This window comes from Perissodus microlepis, chromosome 5 (genome assembly GCF_051167445.1).
Source record: "Perissodus microlepis isolate ML-2025 ecotype Zambia chromosome 5, ASM5116744v1, whole genome shotgun sequence".
NCBI lineage: Eukaryota > Metazoa > Chordata > Actinopteri > Cichliformes > Cichlidae > Perissodus > Perissodus microlepis.
Genome location: NC_140465.1, coordinates 35,394,594 through 35,420,763, shown reverse-complemented (window position 1 = coordinate 35,420,763; position 26,170 = coordinate 35,394,594). Strand labels below are relative to the sequence as shown.

The following is a 26,170-nucleotide window of genomic DNA, read 5'->3' as shown; positions in this document are numbered from 1 at the left end:
CTGATATTGGGCCGCTGTTGTGTTGCTTTGAACGTGTATTTTTTGGTGGTTAAAAAAATGTGTTTTATTTGTTTAATAAATAGTTTTGACCAGTAAACTCTCATTGTTTAAACATGCACCATTGTGAGGTCTTTCTTTGCTTGTGACTTCTTGATGTTAGTAAATACAATAATTGAAAAATACCACGTTACATATAATATATACATATAATAATGTACAACACATTATGGAGTATGCTTCTGCTGTGAGGTCCTCCCTCCATGCACTTATGCAATTAATCGCTAGACAGGTGTATTTATAAATAATATTATATTAGGGAAATTTTCCCAGACATATTTTTGACCTGGGGGTAGAATTGATTGTGAAATGGAAAAGGAAAATGCTTATGAACTTGCAAATTAAAAACATGATGCATTTAAGGTAACCCTTTTTCATTTTTATTTAAGAAGAGAATTTGTTCTAATGTGCGATGGCCGAAGCTGTTCCTTTTCGTGGAGATAATTTCTCCTGCCTTAAGGAAAATCCCTTCACATGGCGCAGAGGAGGCTGGAGTGCAGAGAAACTGGTAGAGATGCAGTTATACAGTCTACCTGGGCCCCACAAACTATCAGCTAAAGAGAATAGATAGATTACATTGCTGCACATTTGGCAGACTAACATTTTCAGATTAATTAAACAATAAAATATATATTTTTACAACATTACATGTAAAGAGTCAAGTGGAAGTTTTTCTAAAGTTATTTAATGATATTTATACTATGAAAGCAGATTTTTGACATTTTACCTTTTTCCCGTTTTCAGATATAATAAACACGCACAAAACAAAAGTAAACGGCCAGAACACAAAGCTGTAAAACCCACCCGATTGACAAAAATCAACTCAAAATTCTCCCACACAACAGAACCTCCTCTATTCCTCGCTGGCTCCAAATCTCTCAGTGGAATGATCAGTGGTTCGCTGTCACCATCAAAACACTCCACAAATCCCGTGAATGATTCGCTTCCTTATAAACCATTGAATCAGATACCGAAGCAGTTAGGCTCTAAATGAAGCTTCGGACGTCACCGATCACGTGACTCTGGCCAAACGAATCAAGCTTCGATACAGTGCTTCTGAAGCAGTGTGTTGATTTTTTTGACACACGCACCGGAGCTTCAGCTTCAAGCGGGCCATCACTACTGGAGGTTTTAGATGCGTCTCGAGGCCTGGGTTTGAACACCACTGATGTACAGTCTAAAAGTGAAGCGCAACGTGCAGTTAAAGAAAAAAACAAAAACAACTGCACAAGACAACATTGCAAAGTCCCAAGACAAGCTAAAGGGTGCATATGCCAAATGGGTTCTGAAAAACTACAAAAATGTTGTGTATGATGTGGGAGATGAAACAATTCCTCTAAACACGAGCAAATGTGTTAGACTAAAAAACACTGAGGGAATTACTTTAAAACGTCAATACAGTATTGACACATCAATACAGAAGAAGCCACTCAGTCCAAGTCTGTCACAGCTCAACTCAACCTGTAAAGAGTAGCCCAACTTTTGAGATGCCTCCTTGCAGTCCTACAGTCGACCCTCAGCATCATCAAGTGCTGCAAAATAACAGACCCTCTGTTATACAATTTGCACCCAACAGCTGAGGTAAACTCAATACGCAATGATTACATTTAATTTAGGTGGGCTTATTTATTTATTTGGACATCTCTCTCTTCTTGTTAACCCTGGGTTAATATAACGTGCTCCAGTGAGACATTAAACTTCAGTAAAACTATGCAGTTATGAAACATAACTTTAAGTTGAGCCAAACCGATTTGCTCAGTTGTAAATAAAACAGTGAATTAAACATGACCCGACAGACAGAAACAGAGTGAATTAAGTCCAGTGTTTAATCTCCACTGAGAGCTAAAACTCAGAGGTTTTAAAGCTGTGTGCCGGTGACTGGATATCAGCCGCTGATAAAGTGGTGTGTAGTTTTCTAGGTGTCCATCGCTCTCCGTTTCAATCCCGTTTATTGTCTTTATCCCAGGTCAGTCACTCTGATGGAAACAAGTTCCAGCAGCCCTGAGCTCAGGAAAAAAACAAAAAAAAACTACATTTACTTAACTTGTGCAGAATAATGCGCTGACATTACGTTATATCAAGCTTCAGCTGCCCATGTTAAGCTGTGACTATCACCAGGTAACGTGGGTGTTTCCCGAATAAGCAGCAGGTGTTAAACAGCTGACAGGTGAGCAGGATGTATGCAGGTAAACTGAGGTAACGTCCACACTAGCCCGGATAGATTTGAAAACGCTCTGTGTCCACACTAGCATTTTCATTTGTTTTCACAGAGTTGTGCGTCCACATTGAAATGGCCGAAAACGCTTGTTTCATTACTGCGCATGCGTGAAACGCAAGACGATTCGACCTGCCTCATTTCTGTCTGCCGCTTATTTACTTTCCAGCTCTTTGAAACGTTGTGGCAAAATGTTGAGGGAAAAGCACTGAGTTTTTTTAAATGGACTAACAATGAGGTGGAGTTGTTAGTCATATGGTGCAGTCACATGACTGCATCATATGACTAACATGCGTCATCGTTTTAGAAAGTCTCCGTTTTCGCTGTCCACTATTGATGGTGAGATGAAGCCTCGTGATGAACTGAAGCTTTCCATCCAACTGGTCGACTTATGGTTCGAAGCATTGTGATGATTCATTTGCTCTACTGCGCCATCAAGTGGACGATTCAAGTAAAACAGGCTTTTTGGTTATAATGATGTGATGTGTAAACCTCTAAACTGAATAAATTGTTTTCATGGTTATTTAACCCGAATATTGTCTCAGTATGTGTGATACAAAAGAGAAAGTGGAAACTATCAGGACAGAGTTTTGGTATGATTTTGTAACAGTGTAATCATGCTTATGTACATCTGGATAATGACACAAACTAGTGTGAGGTGCTTCACTTTTTAATAAACTAAAAGACAGAAATCACATTAATAATGGATTGCATTTATATAGCACTTTACAATTCCACTATTCATTCACTCTCACACACTGGTGGAGGCAGCTACAGTTGTCTGCCCTGGGGCAGACTGACAGAAGCGAGGCTGCCATATCGCGCCATCAGCCCCTCTGGCCAACACCAGTAGGCGGCAGGACACAACGACCGAGATTGTCCGAGCCGGGGCTCGAACCGGCAACCTTCCGGTTACAAGACAAACTAATTAATTAAATGTCATAAATATGTATTTAATTAATTAATTCCAAATTTAATTCATTATTGACACATTTAATTAATTATTTAATGGTGTATTTAATTAATTCATTTTGGCAGTCCTGGCATTCCATAATTCTCAATCCCTTCCACAAATCCAATATTATGTGCACACACATACCTGAGAACCAAGCAGTTCGTTTTTCCCGTTCTTCTTGGGGAAGCAGGGTTTCATGCAGATGATCTGCATCAAGCAACACAGACAAATTCTCTGAGACTGAATATTACAATCCTCAGATTGCATTAATTCTTTAATAACCTTTGTGGCATTTTTAATTTTATTACTCTTAGTGTCACGTTCTGTTTGAAGCCTTTCGATCTTATTTTCCAACGCCTTAGCAGTCGGTTTCTGCTGTCTTTTCTTTCCATTAACATCAACACATTGTATTAATTGGTGCGTATCCTTTTTTCTTTAAAACGTTACAAAACCCAAACATTAAACTGCACCTTATATGCCACACAGCTTCATTCTAACATCAACTTAATGACATTCCTTTCAGTAAATTTTGGCCGCACACACAATTAACAGGAGAAATGTATCCCTCACTAATCTACCTATTAAAATTAACTAGCTAACTCAGCGTAGTCTTCTGTGCATACTAGCGGTGGGTATTTATGTACCTCCATACCGTCAGCCGTGAGGAAGACAAACTGTCTTCAACACAAACTGCGGCGGTACTCCCAAGCCAATGGCTTCAGCCGCCTGATGGAAAACAACTAGAAAACAAATCAGTATAACTGCCTAATGCAGCTGTACCGCTGAAACCTAACAGGGGAATAAATAACTCCCAAAAGAAATCCGTTGTGCGAACTCTAAAGGCTGCGTGGACAACGGCAACAGCAAACCATGACCACCAATAAAACATTATCGATATACAAATAATCCAATAAAACTTACAAACATTTTTGTTTACTAGATATTGCGGCTCCTCCAACCAATGGCCGAGCTATTTGTTCCTTTTATTCCACATTGTACTGTCCAAACCCACAAATGAGTACATAGGATCCAATGTAAAACATGCGCAAACAAACATGACTGCAACTCAAAAAATATTATACTAATTAGCCTCCTATGCCAAACTGCAACATCAGAGTATGGCATCAACTAGTGCATTAAACTATACATCAAGCTGTGGTCAACATAAAGTTTCCCCTCATGCTCACCCTACCTTTTTGCTCATTAAACAGCAGGTGCGGTGAACAGGAGAGTGCAACCACATTTATCATCTAATACCCGTGAGTCACGCCACACAGCCGTGCACCAATGTGTGCATTTAAACCAACCGTGTTTATCAAAAAACAGGAAACACTCACATATTGTTCCTACAGTATGTCTTCAGTTATCGTGTCGGAAGTTTAATTATTGCAGTAATAATGTAATAATTAGGAACCGGAATAGGGTGTAAATACGTAGCATTGGGTCACGTGGTGTTCTTTCCAAGCTCCTTAGAGTACGACGACCTGGATGACTGAGAACCTTCACAGACACGTCACGTGGTGTTGGTTGTAGTAGTAATATCACCTGTTCGCTTACTAAGGGATTGTTTCTAAGCGAGTTGGTGATCGGGGAAGTCGACTTCTGCTGACCGCTCAAGCCTGGAATGTTTTGATCACAGTTGTTTTGGATGGTTTTTAAGGATTTTCATAACAAATAAAGGAGTCTTAAAGTTCGTCTTACATTTGAACCGCGGGCGCGTCAACAACTGGTGGTGGTCAGAGGGCCCGGTGGCGCCAGTGTCCGGCAGCCTCGCCTCTGTCAGTGCGCCCCAGGGCAGCTGTGGCTACAATGTAGCTGCCATCACCAGTGTGTGAATGTGTGTGTGAATGGGTGGATGACTGGTTGTGTAAAGCGCTTTGGGGTCCTTAGGGACTAGAAAAGCGCTATACAAATGCAGGCCATTTACCATTATTCCCCTGTTCAGCTGCTCGGCGACTCAAAGGTTTGACAGTCGCCAATGACGTACTTACAGTGAGCGGTTTCAATTTGGGGTTTTACTGTTTTCTAACAAAAATGATCTAATTGCTCCATCACTGCTCTGTCAGGTCATTTATACATACATTTAGAAGATATTTTCGCTCAAAGCTTTACATTTGAAATATTTACTGTCATCTGTATTCTTAACGTTTTCATGTCCTGTGACTGAAGCTGCAGTCAGGTGAAAGAGCACAGATATAAAATCCTCACAGTCTTCATTTCAACAAACTAAAAAAAGCAACTGCAGACATTACAAACACGCGTCCTTACCACTTACCGTGGATCAAACTGACTCACGCCAGAGTGAAGCTGCCACCCTTAAGAAAAAGAAGAACTTCGTTTCACAACTCTCCAACCAATCAGAAGGCAGAGAGCATCTTATTGTTACACGGATAAGGGAAGATTTCGGGTTTAGATTCAGCTTGATTAGTTTCGGTCTCTAACTTCAGCTCTGTGATCATGAGGAAGTCAAACATGTGGAGTCTTGAAGTGATGACTGTGATCAGGAAAACACTCCTATTTAAATATTTTCGATTTTTGTAAATCAAATGAAACCTTTGGACTGTTGTTCTGATAAAACTGGAATTTTTTAAAAACATTGCCCTGGTGTTTTCGACTATTTTATGATACTTCGTGATTGTCAAACAGGATCAGGAGACGGAGATCGTTTTTGATTTAATAAAGAAAAAAGTTTAATAATGTAAAAATGGAACCAGAGCTTTAAATTAAACAGTCTAAACGATGAGAGTTTAAAGAAGCTGCTCTGCTGCAAAGGAGAAAAAAAAACACAATCACGCGTGACCTACAGTAGCAGTGACGCATACAGATTTAAAGCCCTCCCTGTGCTTTGTTGCATTGTGTTTGTGCAGATGTGTGTTTAGTGTGCACAGCGAGAGTTTTAAAGTTGTAGTTTTTAGTGTTTAATAAACTCGATCTGATCGGACTTTTTCGACTCTTCAGGCGCTATAGTTCAGTTTGCCTGTTACAGCCTCCCCGTCATGATACATCAACTCATCAATCTGATAATCGCGGTCCTTCCGTCTGTGCACTTTTTTCTTCTGTCTGCAGGTACAACCGGACGCGAAGACGGTAAGAAGCGAATAAGCACAGTGCTCAAATAATGTTTACATACATGAATAACAACAGCTGGCCGTCATCAACACCACTCGTTTATTACAGACAGCTGTGTTTGTTTTAAAGTCTTTCAAACTTTAGCGATGTGATGTTTTGTTGAGACATTTTCAAACGAATTAAACTCTGGATAAAAAAATATGCGTCACAAATCGTTTCCCGCATCCTCCGGATGCGGGTCCTCTCCTCGTGTCGCCTCGGCTCCTTTGCTCGTCTGTTTGACGATCACCTGATCCGCTCTCCCTCCCTCTGTCTCACCCACGAGTGAATATAAGGACTTTTCATTTTGTGGCTTCCAAGAGGAAATGACTAACGGAGGAGTCCGTCTGTAAGACGCTCTGTAGTTCGTGTTTTGATGCGTAGAGTTCACACTGAGCACCGTGACAGAGTCCGACGGAACCCACAGCAGTGAGCCGGACTTTGGTTCAGACGAGCAAAGAGACGTTTAATAAAACAAAACACATTTCGCCTCAGAACTAAACTTTGAAGTGACGACACAGCTGTATGTGTAACGTCTTTGTTACAAACTGCTGTGTATAAATCTCCAAAAGTTGATCCTGTTCATCTGGACGTAGCGTTTTGTGGGAGAAACTTTTCTCACTCATCCAGGTGACTTCTTCAGTCTCAGCTGACTGCAGGTTTCAATCTTATAAACAGTACATTTGCATAATGACTGAAACCGGCCGACTGAGGGAACAATGGGCTGGGAGGTCAGTTCCTTAATCTTAATTATGCAAATTCTCATGACCATTGATCAACAACCACTGACCAAAACCCACTGATCAATGGTCATGAGTCCCATTCACAGAGAGCTGGGGATTGGCTGCAATCACAGCATTTTAAGATGGTGACAGATGGACCCTTAGGCCCCCTCCTCGATTCAGAGATGGTCTTTCCATTTTCACGTAAATGGCCTCCTTGACTCCGCGCTCAAACCAGCGTTCCTCCCTGTCCAGGATGTTACATCCTCATCATTGAAAGAGTGTCCACTGGCCTGTAGGTGTGAATAGACTGCAGAGTCCTGGCCTGACGAGGTAGCTCTTCTGTGTTGTGCCATCCGCTTCGCCAGAGGTTGTTTGGTTTCCCTGATGTATAAATCCTGGCAATTTTGGAGATTTACTTTCCTGGATGATTGAGAATGCATCAAGATGCTGTGTATAAAATCAGTGTAATTCCACCACAGTAGGTGCCGCTGAATGGAAGCTGTAAGTGCGCACTTCAATCAATCCTGAGTGTTTTAGAGTCCACTGTGGCTGTGCAGAGGCAAGTGTTACCGAAAAGTAGTCCCAAAACTTATGGTTGTACCACATGGTCACACCTTTTCCAATTCTTTATTAAACAAGATCAGAAAAATTAAAATTTAAAATCTTTATTTAAATTATTTGAAAAGAATTTACAAATGTAAAATGATTTCTATATTTATCAACAGTGATTGGAAATGACTGAAACATTTATTAGGCTGTGTTTTGAGTTTTGTTCAAAAAAAGAATGACTTCATATAGGGAAAAATGTATATCACATATGCAGGACATCTTAAACTAGTTTTTTAATTAAGCAGCGAGGCAGAACAAAGTCAGGGCTGTATCAAGACACGAGGACTAAACCCCAATTCAACCAGACCCAGAACTGATCCGGAATTAAAACAGGACTACAACAGTTCAAAATCAGGACTACTTTAGGCCACAAATTCCCACCGATTTACTCAGAACCAGAATCAAAACAAAATCATCATAGACCTGCACTATTATTGTATAGTTTTTATAATGTGCTATAAGCATGTGTGCACTTTTATAGAGCTATTTCCAGTTTCGTTATACCATGTATAATGACAATAAAGGCTTTCAATTCAACTACACTTATTTTTTTAATTCTACCAAAGAACAGTATTTAGACTCTGAATAGTTTATATACTTTTTTTAGCCTTGTTGTGCAAACAAGCCTGCATAACTTAATAAATATAAAATTTGAAAAATAACAAACCTAAAAAGTTACACTAGGTACGAGTTACATGTTCTGATGAGTTTTGGCAAACAACCATTTGACTAACGTGTGTCTCACCTGCTCTTGTTCCATCTCTGTTCCTCTCTCTCCCTTATTATTAACAATAAACTTAGAGTATATGTGCTCCTAAATTTGATGAAAGTGATAAAAAATAGACAGCTCTGTCTGTCTTTATTCTGACATTTAACTAATTCAAAAGATATTTCAATATTTATTTATCTAAAACAAAAACGTTTACTCTAAATTGATGTTTAACAGTAAAAAAAAAAAAGTTTTATGTTTTCTCCCTAAAGTATATGTAAATATTTGGTTTCAACTGTTAATATATTCTCAATATTCTCAAATAAATGTGTCTTCTAACTAACATGATGTAAACGTGTCAGAGTAGCTGAAATGGCATGTGTGTGCTCACTGTGTTCTATATTATCTACATGTTGTATTTAGCTTTTTTTTTTCTTTTTTTTTAAAAGAAGAATAAAAAATATGATTCGTTCCAGGAGTCGTCACGGTGGTTGTCTCAGAAGGAAGTGATGCCATCTTACCCTGCTCCCTGAGCACCAATCAGAACCTGGAACAGAAGCTCTTTGATTGGAAGAAAGATGACCAGAAGGAGGTTTTCCTTTACGCTGCTCGTGACGAGTACAATAATGGACGTCCAGGTCAAGACGAGCACTTCAGAGGACGGGTCTCACATTTTCCCCAAGAGCTGCAGTTTGGTAACGCCTCCATCATCATCAGAAACACCAGGCTGGCTGACAGTGGAGTCTACACCTGTGATTTTCCACATCTGCAGCCAGAAGGGAAAACCTTCAGAATAAAGCTTGATGTTGGTGAGTCTTTTATTTTGGAGAACATCCTGGAAAAAATGGTGAAGAGCATTTTTCTACCTGAACCAGGTGGTTTAAAAAAAATAATTTTAAATGTTTTACCTTGCAGAGCTTACCCTGAAAGATCGATCAGGTGAAATCGCAGGTGAGTGATGATGTCACTGAAGTGTCTGTAATCTGAATGATAAAAATAAAGACTGGTGACTTTAAAGATCAGCACTTCCTCCTTTCTCTGCCACCGTGCTGCGTTCACAGGTGCTGCTCCAAAGCCCGACATCAGGATACTTAATACCACCGAGGACGGATTGCAGCTGAAGTGTGAGGTCAGAGGTGCTTCTCCAAAGCCTAAAGTAGAGTGGAGGGACAGCGATGGCAACATCCTTCCTGCTGAGGAGCCACAGGTGTCACACACAGGAGAGCGCTATGACATCACCCTCCTCACCACGGTGACCAGGACATCAACTGACCGTTTCCACTGTGTAGCCACACAGGAGGAGCTCAGCCATAAAACTGATGCACAGATCTACCTGCATTATCGTAAGTTTTTTTTCTGTTGTTTTATAATAACTGTAATTATCAGATCTTTTTATTCTTTAATAGATTTCTTGGCACCGTTTAAAAGGTTTAATTGTGTATTTGTTGCATCCAGCGAGGCTGCATCAACCTTTTATTTAATGTTTCAGAGAAACCGACTGAGGTGAAGTCCTGCAGTCCTGGAGTCGGTTCCTGGATCGGTGGGACGTGTTTTGGAGCAATTGCAACTTTACTTCTTTATCCACTTATAATAAAAATCAAATATCACATCAGCAGAGGTAAGTGTAAATAATAAAAACACTTATTTTAACATCTGTCAGACGTAGACATCCATGTAACAGATGTTTAGACCAATGTTGTGTTCAAATTGGTGACATTTTATTCAGATATCGTTTGGTTTTACAGCTGATATTTCGGATTTATAGATTTATTTATCATTTAAAAATGATAAAAAAAAAACTGCAGTTGCTAATAAACATTTTGATTTCAACCAAATTTACAGCCACCGTGTCTCAGTTTTCTTCTATGAAGCATGTTTAGCTATAAACGTGTCTTATTTTATTTTATCAGATTTATCTGCTGTTTTCGTTTTTCTCTGTGATCACCGAAATTAAAGTTAGTTTAAATTTAATATCGTAAACTGACTGTATGTAATATATATATATTTTTTCTTCTGTAGTTTTTCAGAGGAAACAGAGACACAGAGAGACGTCTGAGGGTCCTGAGAACGGTGACACAGAGCTGACACTCAAATCAGAACCTGTTTAGCATCACAGCTGTTACACAGATGTGTGCACAAAGGTACATTTCAGTTATGTTTGGATCGCAGATCAACATAATCGACTCGTCTGTAGTCTCAGTTGTTTTGTGAGCTCACTGTGGGCTGTGAAACGTCAGCTGTTAAATCCACTGACAAAACCAGAAAAAGGCTTTAATGAAAGTGCAGCGAGTTACGAGGACACCTGAGGTGGTGTTCAGGCCGAGCAGAGTCCTGCTGTGTGATCCTAACAGTGGATTAGGAAAACTGTGTTTCTATTCAGAGATATTAGAAGCTGTGACAGTTATGATGTTTGTACTGTTAAAAGTGATGAGGACGTATTTCAGAGCCCAGCTGCAGTCCAGATGTTGCTTCTTTTATACTGTGTATTTTATTATTGTGTAAAGCAGGTTGTGATGCTGGTTTTAATAATGTTTAATGTTACTTTTAGCTGATGGTGATCAGAACAAACCAAAGCTTCCTGAAAACCTTTGGGACTCTGTTGTAACCTGAACATGAACTTGATGAGATTTATTTATTTTTTATGTTATTATTAGCACTGTTGCTTTTTTGTATTTGGACTTTAAGACAAAGTATTTTTTAATATAAATAAGGATGAATGAGGTGCTGTTGACATTGTGTTCATAAAACTGTCTTTTATAACTATTGTGTCTGTATGGATATTTATAACTGCAACATTATGTGGTCTTTAAAGCAGGTGCTGTTTTTGATGTACAGAAAAGAGATGCTGTTCTTATGTATTAAACTATATGATCAACCAAACCTCACAGATCCTCTCACTGCACTTTCAGAGAGGCGGATTATATATAATGTGTAGAACTGAATAAATAAATTGGTGAATAATAATGTGAAACACAGTTTGTGTCAGAGTTTTTAAATAAAACAATTCTTCTTGCTGCTATAATTGATCATCTTAAAATCTCTGGTTCCCCCGGAGCTTCACATACTATAGGTCCTACTTTTACTGAATGCATCGTTGTCATCAGGTTGTGTACAGTCTGTCTTCAAGCATGCTGTTGTACAACCTATTATGAAAAAAAACATTGACCCTAATGCTCACTAACTACAGGCCGATCTCCAAACTCCGTTTTATATCCAAAATATTGGAAAAGGTAGTTCTAAGACAACTTCAGACCTGAGAGTGAAAACACAGGTGTGTATAGAAGCCTATTGGATTATTAAAAATTATCTGGCAAGTCTGCCTCTCCTTCTGTGTAGTGTTCATATCTCCAGTTTGTGTGTAAATGTTTCTGCTGAGCCACTAATAATATGATTGTGGCCATTTAACAAGAGGATTTCTGTCTGATTCTTAATTGTATCTGGATTAATTTGAGTTTTGGAGAAGTGTTGATGCACTTGATGTTGTCATTCTGTTTTTAAATGCTTTGCCTCAATTTGATCATCAGCTCTTCAAAGAAGTGTCACATGACTGCTAATTTAAACACAGCAGAAGTGACCCACTCTCAGCACCTCGTCCCAGCAGATATGAAGCTGTCCAAGCTTTTTCCACGGGAGAGAAGGAAAAGGAGAGAAGACACATTAAAGAGGAGAGAGCCGGAAGCTGCGTGTAAGAAATGTCAGATTTTTTTGTTCTTAAATTCACTCGTGGTGCGTGGTGCGCGCCGCCAGGTAAATAAATAGCGCCACACAGCTCGTCTCATTCAGGGTGTGATTCACCGTGTGTGTGTGTGTGTGTGTGTGGAGAAATTTCATCCCTTGTGATCTGTATTTATCTGCCTCTCCCACTCAGATTTTTATCGCTTTATGTGAAACTGTCCACAGCGCAAACATCAGAAATAAATAAACCAAAAAGAAATAAAACGGACATTGCAAAGGAAATAAATGTCTCACTAATATAAATGGAAACGAAGATTGGCATGGTGAACTTTGAATGCACGTAAAAACTACCATTTCCCTTCACTTCAGCAAAACTGATGAAAGCGACGACCGACCGAGTGCGGCCGAAGCGCAAGTGCAGAGGGAGGGGCTTAAGTGTCAGTGCGCAGAGACAGCGGAGGAGGCCCAACTGCTGCGCCACAGTAGGCGCCACTGAAAGTGTGCAGGTCAATCAGTCCTGAGTGTTTTAAAGTCCGCTGTGTCTGTGCAAAGGCAAGGTTACCAAAAATTAGTCCCAGAACTTATGGATCTAACTGTATGCAGTAGTTGTATCACATGGTCAAACCTTCCCCACTTCTTTATTAAACAAAATCAGAAAAATACAATTTAAAATCTTTATTTTTATCATTTGAAAAGAATTTACAAATGTTAAATGATTTCTATATTTACGGACAGTGATAATAAATAATAATAATAAAAAAATATTAAAATCAAATAAATCTGTGGTGCTGAGCCAGAAAAAGTTCAGTTTAGAGCTTAATGTGTTTATTTGCAAGACTTTAAAAAGTGCGATACAAATATTATAAAATCAGCATCAAACTGCTTCATAAAATCATGAATTACAAAAAACAATCCATCATTTTGACACCAGCTTGGTTCTTAAATGCATCATGATGAGTTTTAACAGCACAAACTTCATCACTGTGAGAGGCACAGCTGCTGATGACTCTGAATAAAAACAGTTTTTCAACCTGAGAAATGAACAAACAGATGTGAACAAACTTCTAAAAGCTTTCACACTGACGTACAGTCAGTTTCCCTGAATGAAGAATCTCTGCTGCACTGATGTTTACAACCATCTGACATCTACAAAAGTAGAACCAGTTTGTGCAGGATCACCAGCACCTGCAGTCAGCACCTTCATAACCACCACTTTAACACACAGCAGCCATTATTACCACATTTCATAAGCTGCCTTTGTGTTCAAAGTTGGCTTTCTGCTAATTTTTAAGGCATTATGTGGTGAATCTGCTCGTTGTGGTTCGAGTCCCTGAAATTTTGGAGTGAAACAGAGTTGATATGATCAATATGATCTCACTGACTCCTCACAGACAGCAGTGAGAAACATGGAGACACAACGAGACAGAAAACAATAAAAGGAATGAAAATACACAATATTAAAAAAGTAATGTTGACCTCAGAGATATGAATCCATTTCCCCTGAAATATACAAACACACTACAGCTGTGATGTTAAACAGTTTGTGAGTGAAGTGTCAGCTCAGCGTCACCGTTACAAGCTTCCTTAGAAGGATCGTCTCTCTGGTTTCTCTGAGAAGCTGCAAAAGCAGAAAAAGTGAGAACATGAAGGATGAGATTATAACATCATGTCTCTGCTTTACTCACAGATGGAGAAAAGCAGCAGTTTGTGGTAACTGTGGTACAAAAACATGTAGTCAGACTAAAATGATAATTTAATGCTCAGAACCTTGAATATTAACTGATAAAGTTTGGTGGCATCATGTGAAGATGAACAGCTCCATGTTGACATGAATGTGCCTGAAACTATCAGAATAATCCTGCTGTGCACACTCTGACTTAGTGTGTACACCAGGATTATTAATTATTAATAATTATGAGTTTTTATTTTCCTGTTTAAAGCAAAAGATTCAAACATAAAATGTCAGGAATGTGAACTCGACACTGATCAAATCATCTGTTATATGGCTGTCTAACCTTACAGGTATATGAAATAAATCATAAATAATAAATCCATTATTCTAACTCACCTTTCTTGTGTTTTCTGATGCACTTTGCAGCTACAAATGGAGCCAGAGCTGCAGCGACAGTCAGAACTCCAGAAAACCACAAACCTATGAACTCACCGACTCCACAGCAGGACTTCACCTCAGACGTTTTCTCTGAAACACATGAAAGTTCATGCAGGACTGTAGCAGGACGCCACACACAGCACACTGGATACACACAAACATTAAACACACTCTAAACAACGACACAATAAGATCTTACCACAGTAACGCACGTCGATCTGATCACGGGTCACATGGCCCATCTCCTCCTGCGTGGCTACACAGTGGAAGAGGCTGCTGTTTGTCCTGGTCACCGTGGTGAGGAGGGTGATGTCATAGCGCTCTCCTGTGTGTGACACCTGTGGCTCCTCAGCAGGAAGGATGTTGCCATCGCTGTCCCTCCACTCTACTTTAGGCTTTGGAGAAGCACCTCTGACCTCACACTTCAGCTGCAATCCGTCCTCGGTGGTATTAAGTATCCTGATGTCGGGCTTTGGAGCAGCACCTGTGAACGCAGCACGGTGGCAGAGAAAGGAGGAAGTGCTGATCTTTAAAGTCACCAGTCTTTATTTTTATCATTCAGATTACAGACACTTCAGTGACATCATCACTCACCTGCGATTTCACCTGATCGATCTTTCAGGGTAAGCTCTGCAAGGTAAAACATTTAAAATTATTTTTTTTAAACCACCTGGTTCAGGTAGAAAAATGCTCTTCACCATTTTTTCCAGGATGTTCTCCAAAATAAAAGACTCACCAACATCAAGCTTTATTCTGAAGGTTTTCCCTTCTGGCTGCAGATGTGGAAAATCACAGGTGTAGACTCCACTGTCAGCCACCGTGGTGTTTCTGATGATGATGGAGGCGTTACCAAACTGCAGCTCTTGTGGAAAATGTGAGACCCGTCCTCTGAAGTGCTCGTCTTGACCTCGACGTCCATTATTGTAATGAAGGCCTCCATCATACATGAACACCTCCTGTTTATTTGGTGCTCTTTTCCTCCAATCAAAGAGCTTCTGTTCAAGGTTCTGATTGGTGCTGAGGGAGCAGGGTAAGATCACAGCACGTTCTTCTGAGACTGTGACTCCTGGACCTGAAGAAGGAAGCATGTTTGATTCAGTATGTTGAAATATGCAGTTCATAGTTTGATGTTTGACTGTAGCTCAGACTCAGTGTGTTCAGATGTTTTACTTCACTTGTCTGTAGCTCAGGTCACTGATATGTCTGTGATAGGTTAAGCTCTATCACCATCTGGTGGCTTCTGATAGAATACAGGTGTAGGTTTAATTTTCCTCATTGGTTTCATGTTTTTAAATAGACTCTTTGTGGATCTATTATACTATATTTCAGGCAAATGTGTAAAGCAACTTATTGTGAAATTATATTTTTTCTCATATTAACATTTATGTGTACCATTATTAATCTTATCAATAATACTGATGTCTGTCAAAACACATTCCTGGAGCTGTTACAGTCATTACAGCTTCTCTGCACTGCTTTAACACCCTGTTAGAAACAAAAACCCCACTTTGTCAGTCACAGCAGTATTTTAGTGTTACTTATGATTTTTTTTAAAATTAATTATAACTGATTTGAGGCGACAGAGAGGGACATAGGGGGTGAGGAGGTAGAAAGTGCCTTGCTTTAAATTTCTGTGAGTTTCCATCAATGAGGAGCTTCAATGATCAATGAAGCTGCTGCTATTATAAAAAAGACCCAGCAGAGATTTTATTATCTCAGGATATTGAAGAAGGCTCACCTGCTGCAGGAGCAGCTTCTATCCCAACCAAACAATAGAGAGGAGACGTTTTCTTTAAGTTTCCTTTAAGTACTTTTACCAAGTACAGTAAGATCACACAGATGTACTTCCAGTGAGCGGTTTCAATTTGTGGTTTCACTGTTTTTCTAACAAAAAGGATCAAATCCCCCCGTCAATGTTCTGTCAGTTCATTTCTACAGTAATTTAGGAGATATTTTCACTCCAAGTTGTACATTTTAAATATTTACTGTCATTAGTTTTCTTACCGTTTTCATGTCCTGTGACTGCAGATACAGTCAGGATAAAGACACACAAATATAAAATCCTCAAAGACTTCATTTCAACAAACTGATAAAAGCAACAGCAGCCCGATGGAGTACTAGTGGGTAGCACTAAAAGTGACGCAGGAAGACATGCGCAGAAGTGATGCGTGTCGGCTTTTTGTGTCGGCAGCCGACACAAAAAGCAGACACACCTTTGATTGGCCGATCTGAGTCGGCGTCACGCCTACAGTAGAAGTACTTCTACGTGACGCCGACTCAGATCGGCCAATCAAAGGTGTGGCTGCTTTTTGTTTCGGCTGCCGACACAAAAAGCAGACACTTTAATAGTTTTTCAAAGAACCTTTTTAAAAACGGTTCTTTAAAGAAACAATTTAAAGAACCTTTTTTGATCAGATTAGATAAAACTTTATTAATCCCTCGGGTGGGCTCCTCCGGAAAATTCGGTTTCCAATAGCACAGCACCAACAGAAGTTACAGAATGTGAGCAGAAATATACCATATATACACATATATAAATTCAGAGACATATAAATACAGAGTATACAAAGGGATAAATAGAATAAATAGGAAAAAGAATACAAGGGAATTGCACATTTCAAGTATTGTGAGTCTATTGCACCGTTGATTATTAACAAAAAGTATTGCACAGTGAAGAGGCGCTACAGCTTAGTTGTCCCCCTCCTTTGTCCTCCTGTTTCCCCTCCCTCTCCCCTCCAGAGAGCAGTTAAACAGTCTGATGGCGTGTGGGACAAATGGGTTTTCAAGTCTGTTGGTTCTTGACTTTGGGAGAAGCAACCTGTCACTGAACAGACTCTCCTGGTTGTTTATGGCCGTGTGCAGAGGATGCCCAGCATTGTCCATAATGTCCAGCAGTTTCTTTAGTGTCCTCTTCTCTGCCACTGTCACCAGAGTGTCCAGCTTCATGCCGACCACAGAGCCCGCCTTCCTGATCAGTTTATCCAGCCTGGATGAGTCCTTCTTTGCTGTGCTGCTCCCCCAGCACACCACAGCATAGAAAAGTACTCCAGCAACCACCGACTGGTAAAACATCCTCCAGAGTTTCCTGCAGATGTTAAAAGACCTCAGCCTCCTGAGGAAGTACAGTCGGCTTTGGGCTTTTTTATACAGGTGCTCTGTGTTGCATGACCAGTCCAGTTTATTGTCCACCCACAGCCCGAGGTACTTGTATGTGTTGACCATCTCCTCACCCACTATCTGAACTGGCAGTGGACCTACTCTGGACCTCCCGAAGTCCACAACCAGTTCCTTGGTCTTTGAGGTGTTGAGTTGCAGGTGGTTTGTGTGACTCCATGTGACAAAGTTCCTCACCAGACTTCTGTACTCCTCTTCCTGATCATCCCAGATACACCCCATGATGGCCGTGCCGTCTGCAAACTTCTGAATATGGCATAATTCAGAGTTGTAGCAGAAGTCAGAGGTGTACAGGGTGAAGAGAAGAGGGGACAGCACAGTTCCCTGTGGTGCTCCTGTGCTGCTGACCACAGTGTCAGACGTGATGTCCTTTTGAGTGGTTCTTTAAAGAACCATTTTAAATCTTTCAAAATAAAATGTACCATAAATTGAATTTGAGTAGGGTAAAATAAATACAAGCACATAGACATATATTACTGGTTTATTGCCATTTCGTTGTATATCAAAAGACAAAAAGGTATTTTAACCAGCATCATGAACTCATGATGGAGCTGATGTTTCTGCATCACCTTTGTGAACATCTCTTGGTTCAGGTAACAAACTGATGAGGTGACAGCTTCCAGCAGAGTTATTAAAGGGTTTATTTTCAGGATGCTTTCTACTCACCAACAACTCGGTAAGCGATGAGCAGGCAGTCCAAAATTTGTATAATTCAATTAGTCGGCCCACAGTGGAAGGCACACGGCTTCTCCTCTGGCGTTTCTCGCTCAAACTCTTTCCTCAGCGAGGTCTTGGGTCTTTTCTCGTCCTGCTCACCAGCTCTGAACTAGAGGAATAAGCATATTGCTACATTGGTACTTTTATAGCGTTATGAGGACATGTCCCGGCTTGTTCCGTCTTGACTCCTCCTATCGTTCTTACCACATTCTCCTCTTCCTCTTAGTCACCCTTCATTGCTTTTCTCCGACAGTTCCTTAGTGAAGTGTTTCCACTGATTTCCTTTCCGATCTGATACCAAGTAAAATTCAGGCTGGTATCGACGATACTGATCCGATACCGATATTTTGTACAAAAACTTGTTTTTTTTTACTGTATCTTTTATTGTATCTCAAATTACAGCTTCATAATGATTAAGGACATCAGATTACTTGTTCTTATCATTTAATAATGCAGAATTATCATATAGAGACAAATAAAAACTGAAGTTGTGTGCCATTTGAGCACGTTGCCTGGCTGCAGCACTAAAGGACTCGGGGAGAGACGTCTGTCTCGCCCTAGCAGCACCGGTTCCTCTCCTCCTCTTCAGTCTCAACATACACTCTTCATATTCTGTGATATGATTTACAGCAGTGGTTCTTAACCTGGGTTCGATTGAACCCTAGGGGTTCGGTAAGTCGGTCTCAGGGGTTCGGCAGAGCCTCCACTGTGACATGTACAGCTCATTTTGTGCACCAGTAAAAAACATGTTTGTCTTGAATTTGAAATAAATCTTATCTTATTTTTCACTAAAGAGGGATACAGTGAATGCGCATATGAAACTGGTGGGGTTCGGTACCTCCAAAAAGGTTAAGAACCACTGAGGTTTTGACCAGGTTTGTGGTGTTGCCACCATACCTCACTGTCTTGCCACATGTATTGCAAACCGCGTCTTGGCTGTTTGTGGAGGTAAAATACATCCACACATGACTCCGTTTACGCTCAGCCATTGTTGTGAGTGCGCACGCCTAAGGGGCTGCAGACGTATTTCGCACATGACTATGACAGGCGGAAGAGGAAGTAGTTCCTTCCAATGTAGACAATCCCAATGATATAGTTTCTTTCCACTGTGTTCCTGTTAATGATAAACTACAAATTTGCCCTAAATTACTAAAATATCTATATTTTAATATGAGAATCGATTCTAGAACATAAATTACTGGTATCAGAGGACTCGATATTTCAGTATTGATTAGCACATCACTACAGTTCCTCTTTTTACCACACCCAACTCTGCTGCCGCCTTACTTCCCCTAAAACTCCTAAGTTTCATACACATACAAGTCATTTTTCTTTCGTGTTATTACTCTTGATTCATATACATTCATCATCATGTCAACATCATGATTTATTGTTAGTTAGTTAGGTGTCTGTGAAGGTTCTCAGTCATCCAGGTCATCGTAGTCAAAGGAGCTTGCAAAGAAAAGCGTCTGGACTTCTTTAAGTTACTTGAGTTAGTTAGTTTATTTTTAGTTCAAACTATAATCTATACATATGATTCTGTTGTTTAATACCCATAACATTTACTCTTCATATGTACCCCCCCTCGTTCTACTCATGCTGAATAGGCCGGGGACTCTCACACTCACAGTCTCACAGTTTATCGGCAGCTGAGAGGAAGAGGTTGGATAAACTCATCAGGAAGGCCAGCTCTGTTCTGGGATGCACCCTGGACCCAGTGCAGGTGGTGGGAGACAGAAGGACTCCGGCCAAAATAACATCTGTGATGGACAGAGTCTCCCACCCCATGCATGTAAATGTTGCTGAACTGCAGAGCTGCTTCAGTGACAGACTGCTGCATCCTCACAGACTTCATTTCAACAAACTGAAAGAAGCAACGGCAGACCGACCGACTGCGGTCTACAGCGGGGAGCCAGTGTTGCCAACTCGTCAGTAAGGAAATCGCTATTGGCTGTCCTAAAAGTCGCTAGAAGTCGCTAAATGACGTCATCACCTAATTTGCATAATTGGTCAAGCTAATATAATTGTAACCTATGTTGTTGGAGAGAGAAATAACATCGTGGAAGAGACATAAAGTGAGTAAAAAAATGTCCTAAATGCATTTAGAGTTTATTTAGAACTACGAATTAAATTTCTTTTAGCAATTATTGTTTTTTTTTAATGTCACAATTCCAACCCTGCTCCTTTATCCGGGCTTGGACCGGCAAACGTGACCCGAAATAGGCACTCTGGTGGAGTTACTGTGTGTGTGTTTATAAGTAGTTTTAAACTTGATCCACAAAACAGCATAACAGTAAAAGAACTGACTGCGTTACAGTCAGTGCGGGAGCAGCGGCTTCGCTCATGCGCGATTCATTTGCAGTTCAGACGCATAGCTGTGAACATCTCCTGCCCTGATAGCAGCTGGGGAGGACTATCCTCCGCCCGTGAGCGCTTTGGAACGGGCGAGGTGCCCACGGCAGCACCGCTGCTTGTTGAGAGTAAAAGCGATACGCGCTTTCACGTCAAAAAGTCGTCATAAATAAGTGTCCAATAACACCAGAAAAAGTCGCCAGATTTGTCACTAGTCGCTTTTTAGAAAAAAAGTCGCTAAGGGGGTCTGAAAACCCGCTAAATATAGCGACAAAGTCGCTAAGTTGGCAACACTACGGGGAGCCGGTCGGTCGGGGAGATCGTTGGTCGTGGAAGGGGCGGGCCGTGGGCCGTCGTCGGACGGGGAAAGAGGCGGTCCGTCGTCGGTCGGGGAAAGGGGCGGTCCGTCGTCGGTCGGGGAAAGGGGCGGGCCGTCGTCGGACGGGGAAAGGGGCGGTCCGTCGTCGGTCGGGGAAAGGGGCGGGCCGTCGTCGGACGGGGAAAGGGGCGGTCCGTCGTCGGTCGGGGAAAGGGGCGGGCCGTCGTCGGACGGGGAAAGGGGCGGTCCGTCGTCGGTCGGGGAAAGGGGCGGGCCGTCGTCGGTCGGGGAAAGGGGCGGGCCGTCGTCGGACGGGGAAAGAGGCGGGCCGTCGTCGGTCGGGGAAAGGGGCGGTCCGTCGTCGGTCGGGAGCTTTTTCGCCGTCGGTCGGGAGCTTTTTCGCCGGTTATAAAGCCCGGTCAGCTCGCGCTCTGTAACTCTCCTCTCGTCTTTGCTCGGAGCAGCTCCCCGCTCTTGGCCGATCCGTCTGCCGTTGCTTTTTTCAGTTTGCTGAAATGAAGTCTGTGAGGATTTTGTGCATCTGTCTCCTGACTGTATCTGCAGTTATAGGAAATGAAAAGTGTAAGAAAACCAATGACAGTAAATATTTAAAGCTCTGAGCGAAAATATTCTAAATTTCTGCAGAAATGAACTGACGGTGAGCAGCGAAGGAGGAATTGGATCCTTTTTTCGATCACTTTAAGTACATCTGTGTGGTCTTACAGTACTTGGAGTAAAAGTACTTAAAGAAAACTTCTGTCTGCAGTTTTTGGAGCTCATTTGAAATATCCTGTTTCTTTCTGGTACAGTCAGCAGCGTTTAGTTTAGACTGATAAACACGGATCAGTAGAATACAATAGAATAAGGATGGAGTTCAGTTCAGTGATAGTTGTTGGACAGAAGCTGCTCCAGCAGCAGGTGAACCTTCTTCAGGTTTCTGAGGAAATAAAGTCTCTGCTGGGTTTTTTTTTTTTTACAATAGCAGCAGCTTCTCTGATCATTGAAGCTCCTCTTTGATGGAAACCCCCCAAAATTTAAAGCAAAGCACTCTCTACCTCCTCACCCCTACACCCCTCTATGTCGCCTCAAATCTATTTTTTTTTATTGATTATAATTAACACTAAAATAGTGCTGTGACTGACAAAGTGGGGTTTCTGTTTCTAACAGGGTGTTAAAGCAGTGCAGAGAAGCTGTAATGACTGTAACGTCTCCAGGAATGTGTTTTAACAGACATCAGTATTATTGATAAGATTAAAACGATTAATAATGGTACACATAAATGTTAATGTGAGGAAAAATGTTATTTCACAGTAAGTTGTTTTATACATTTACATGAAACATAGTATGATAGATGGGCAGAACTTTGGAATTTGAATTGAACTTATTTAAATTCAGTTTCTAATGGCACAAAGTTCTGCCCATAGCACAGCTTCTATTTAGAAACATTAAAGCAATGAGGACATGCCTTAAACCTGTATTCTATCAGAAGCAACCAGATGGCAAAAGTTTATCCCAAAAGGTTGATTCTGATCACCTGTTCACGCGCTTTCAGTTTCAGTTCAGTTCTCCCACTGAAAACGCTTCTTACAGATGAACAGAATCCACCTTTAGCGATCTGCTTACCTGGATGACTGAGCAGGCATCAAGACGATAGAGCTCATCCTATCACAGTAGACTGTATGTTGGACTTATCAGTGACCTGAGCTACAGAGAAGTGAAGTAAAATATCTGAAGTTAAACATCAAACTATGAACTGCATATTTCAACATACTGAATCAAACATGCTTCCTTCTTCAGGTCCAGGAGTCACAGTCTCAGAAGAACGTGCTGTGATCTTACCCTGCTCCCTCAGCACCAATCAGAACCTTGAACAGAAGCTCTTTGATTGGAGGAAAAAAGCACCAAATAAACAGGAGGTGTTCATGTATGATGGAGGCCTTCATTACAATAATGGACGTCGAGGTCAAGACGAGCACTTCAGAGGACGGGTCTCACATTTTCCACAAGAGCTGCAGTTTGGTAACGCCTCCATCATCATCAGAAACACCACGGTGGCTGACAGTGGAGTCTACACCTGTGATTTTCCACATCTGCAGCCAGAACAAAGGTTCTGCATTAAACTTGTTGTTGGTGAGTAGAAAGCATCCTGAAAATAAACCCTTTAATAACTCTGCTGGAAGCTGTCACCTCATCAGTTTGTTACCTGAACCAAGAGATGTTCACAAAGGTGATGCAGAAACATCAGCTCCATCATGAGTTCATGATGCTGTGTGAAAAAACACATGTTTAATTTTTGCCTTTCAGAACTCACCTTGAAAGATCGATCAGGAGAAATCCCAGGTGAGTGATGATGTCACTGATGTGTGCATCTGTAAGCTGTTATAAAATTACGTTGAAACCAAGCACACCATTGTTTTTCTTGTGACATTACCAATAAGTGTGATGTGTCACATGGCCCTCTTCCCATTGAAAAAACAAAAGTTGTATCCAAGATGGCCGACTTCTAAATGGCCACCGTGGTCACCACCCATCTTGAGGAGTTTGCCCCTCACATATACTAATGTGCCACAAACAGGACTTTAATATCACCAACCATTCCCATGTTATTACGGTGTAGCCATAGAAATGGCCCACCCTGTACATCAGAGGAGTCGGTGCTGAGCCTGACTCTGATGTCACTGAGCTCTACATGTGCAGTTTGTAGAGGCTGCTGTGTGGACTGGGATCAAACCTGTGCTGGTGTCCAAATGTGTGAGTAATGGTACGTTCCCTCTGGGGCACAGAGTCGTAGCACACAGAGAGCAGATGTAGAAATCAGTGATGTTCTCAGTCAAGCCTTCAGATTTCTCTGATCAGTCTTTAAGGTCACACTCTGGGTCACAGTCTAACAAATCAATCTGTCTGAAAGCTCAGTAATGATGACATCATTTTTACTTCTGTGAAGCTGGACTCAGGACGTTTCCTGTTTGTGTTGATAAATGAAAGTCCTCCCAAACTCTGCTGTAACATGTAGTAAAGGTTGTTATTTCTCTGCTCTCACACACGATGTGTTGACATCTCCATCAGGAAAGAGAAGGACATGAGAGCATGACAGCACATTTGTGCTGTAACTGCAGCTTCATGCTGTGTTCACAGGTGCAGCTCCGAAGCCGTTTGTTGGGATCCTGAACATCAGCGAGGACGAGGCGCTGCTGAAGTGTGAGGTCAGAGGTGCTTCTCCAAAGCCTAAAGTAGAGTGGAGGGACAGCGATGGGAACATCCTTCCTGCTGAGGAGCCACAGGTGTCACACACAGGAGAGCGCTATGACATCACCCTCCTCACCACGGTGACCAGGACAAACAGCAGCCTCTTCCACTGTGTAGCCACGCAGGAGGAGATGGGCCATGTGACCCGTGATCAGATCGACGTGCGTTACTGTGGTAAGATCTTATTGTGTCGTTGTTTAGACTGTGTTTAATGTTTGTGTGTATCCAGTGTGCTGTGTGTGGCGTCCTGCTACAGTCCTGCATGAACTTTCATGTGTTTCAGAGAAAACGTCTGAGGTGAAGTCCTGCTGTGGAGTCGGTGAGTTCATAGGTTTGTGGTTTTCTGGAGTTCTGACTGTCGCTGCAGCTCTGGCTCCATTTGTAGCTGCAAAGTGCATCAGAAAACACAAGAAAGGTGAGTTAGAATAATGGATTTATTATTTATGATTTATTTCATATACCTGTAAGGTTAGACAGCCATATAACAGATGATTTGATCAGTGTCGAGTTCACATTCCTGACATTTTATGTTTGAATCCTTTGCTTTAAACAGGAAAACAGTGGTTTGTTTCCTAATAATTAAAAACTCATAAGTCAGAGTGTGCACAGCAGGATTATTCTGATAGTTTCAGGCACATTCATGTCAACATGGAGCTGTTCATCTTCACATGATGCCACCAAACTTTATCAGTTAATATTCAAGGTTCTGAGCATTAAATTATAATTTTAGTCTGACTACATGTTTTTGTACCACAGTTACCACAAACTGCTGCTTTTCTCCATCTGTGAGTAAAGCAGAGACATGATGTTATAATCTCATCCTTCATGTTCTCACTTTTTCTGCTTTTGCAGCTTCTCAGAGAAACCAGAGAGACGATCCTTCTAAGGAAGCTTGTAACGGTGACGCTGAGCTGACACTTCACTCACAAACTGTTTAACATCACAGCTGTAGTGTGTTTGCGTGGCGGGGGGGGGGGGGGGGGGGGGGGGGCACCATTACTTTTTTAATATTTTGTTTTTTCATCCCTTTTATTATTATTTTTTTTTTTAAATCCGTCTCGTTGTGTTTCCATGTTTCACACTGCAGTCTGTGATCATATCATATTGATTATATCAACTGTAAGTGTTTCACTCCAAAACCTACTGCAGGTGCTGGTGATCCTGCACAAACTGGTTCTACTTTTGTAGATGTCAGATGGTTGTAAACATCAGTGCAGCAGAGATTCTTCATTCAGGGAAACTGACTGTACGTCAGTGTGAAAGCTTTTAGAAGTTCGAGACAAAATCCAATAAAAAGCTGCTTTGACTTCTTCAAATATCACTCAGCTTCACGTTGTTGTCAGAACAAACCAAAGTTTCCTGCAAACCTTTGACTGTATTTAAACTTGATGAGATTGACTTTTTCTTTTGTCTTCCTGTCGAGTCGACTTGTTGGAGGAACGTCTGTCTGTATTGGAGGTGTTCACATCTGTTTGTTAATTTCTCAGGTTGAAATCTGTTTTTATTCAGAGTCATCAGCAGCTGTGCCTTTCACAGTGATGAAGTTTGTGCTGTTAAAACTGATATTCATGTATTTAAGAATCAAGCTGCTTTCAAAATAATGGATATTTGTGTATTTTATGGTTTTATAAAGCATTTTGACACTGATTTTATAAAATCTGCATCACACTTTTTAAAGTATTCTAAATAAACACTTTTAACTTTAAACTCTGTCATCTTTTTCTGGCTCAGCACCGGGAAGCTTTATTATCACCGTCCATAAATATAGAAATCATTTTACATTTGTAAATAAATTTCAAATGTAAATGTGAGTGATCAGTTTTATGTATTATACTCATACTGTATTCTTATTAATAAACTGATGGCAGCCTTGCAGTGTTGCAGGCTCGAATAGACGAGCTTGTCGTCATCATCAGAGTGCGAACACAAAATCTTTACAGCCAAAGTATGTCACAGTTTCTTTGTTTGATACTTTTACAGTTTGGTGCCTGTACGGCTACTTTGAACAGAATAAAATCCAGATTTGTTTTAGCCAGATGTGATGCATGTTCTAGCAAACAAATTGAAGAGTCTGGATTCTAATCTAAATATACACATTATGTGAAGGTGCCTTTTTTTATTATTATTTACAGATAACAACAAGAGGCAACACAGAATTCGTAAAGTCATCTTAGGCTACGTCCACACGTACACGGGTAT

General features: G+C 41.0%; 4 protein-coding genes across 5 annotated transcripts in view; 2 read left to right on the top strand and 2 right to left on the bottom strand.

Moving 5' to 3' along the window:
* The window catches only part of LOC146387779 (butyrophilin-like protein 1), a 413,480-nt gene that overhangs the window by 232,150 nt on the left and 155,160 nt on the right, over positions 1-26,170 (bottom strand). The gene's annotated exons all lie outside the window — the stretch shown is intronic.
* On the top strand, positions 6,098-11,677 carry LOC146387788 (butyrophilin-like protein 10). The gene is made up of 6 exons (XM_084929604.1): positions 6,098-6,314; positions 8,855-9,187; positions 9,294-9,329; positions 9,440-9,721; positions 9,868-9,996; positions 10,398-11,677. The coding sequence occupies exons 1-6, from the start codon at positions 6,224-6,226 to the stop codon at positions 10,484-10,486; spliced, it is 960 nt and encodes a 319-aa protein (XP_084785730.1). The 5' UTR covers positions 6,098-6,223; the 3' UTR covers positions 10,487-11,677.
* On the bottom strand, positions 12,874-18,153 carry LOC146387787 (butyrophilin subfamily 3 member A3-like). 2 transcript variants are annotated; one of them, XM_084929607.1, is made up of 6 exons: positions 18,004-18,153; positions 14,900-15,235; positions 14,758-14,793; positions 14,363-14,647; positions 14,122-14,253; positions 12,874-13,671 (listed from the first exon to the last, which is right to left on the bottom strand). In XM_084929607.1, exons 2-6 carry the CDS (start codon positions 15,108-15,110, stop codon positions 13,586-13,588), a joined length of 750 nt encoding a protein of 249 aa, XP_084785733.1. In that variant the 5' UTR covers positions 15,111-15,235; positions 18,004-18,153; the 3' UTR covers positions 12,874-13,585. The 2 variants fall into 2 exon arrangements, with proteins under 2 accessions (XP_084785733.1, XP_084785732.1); XM_084929606.1 differs by lacking the exon at positions 18,004-18,153 and having other exon boundaries at positions 14,900-15,351.
* On the top strand, positions 22,507-24,937 carry LOC146387786 (butyrophilin-like protein 1). Its single transcript, XM_084929745.1, has 5 exons — positions 22,507-22,855; positions 23,030-23,065; positions 23,861-24,145; positions 24,255-24,386; positions 24,824-24,937. Exons 1-5 carry the CDS (start codon positions 22,507-22,509, stop codon positions 24,907-24,909), a joined length of 888 nt encoding a protein of 295 aa, XP_084785871.1. The 3' UTR covers positions 24,910-24,937.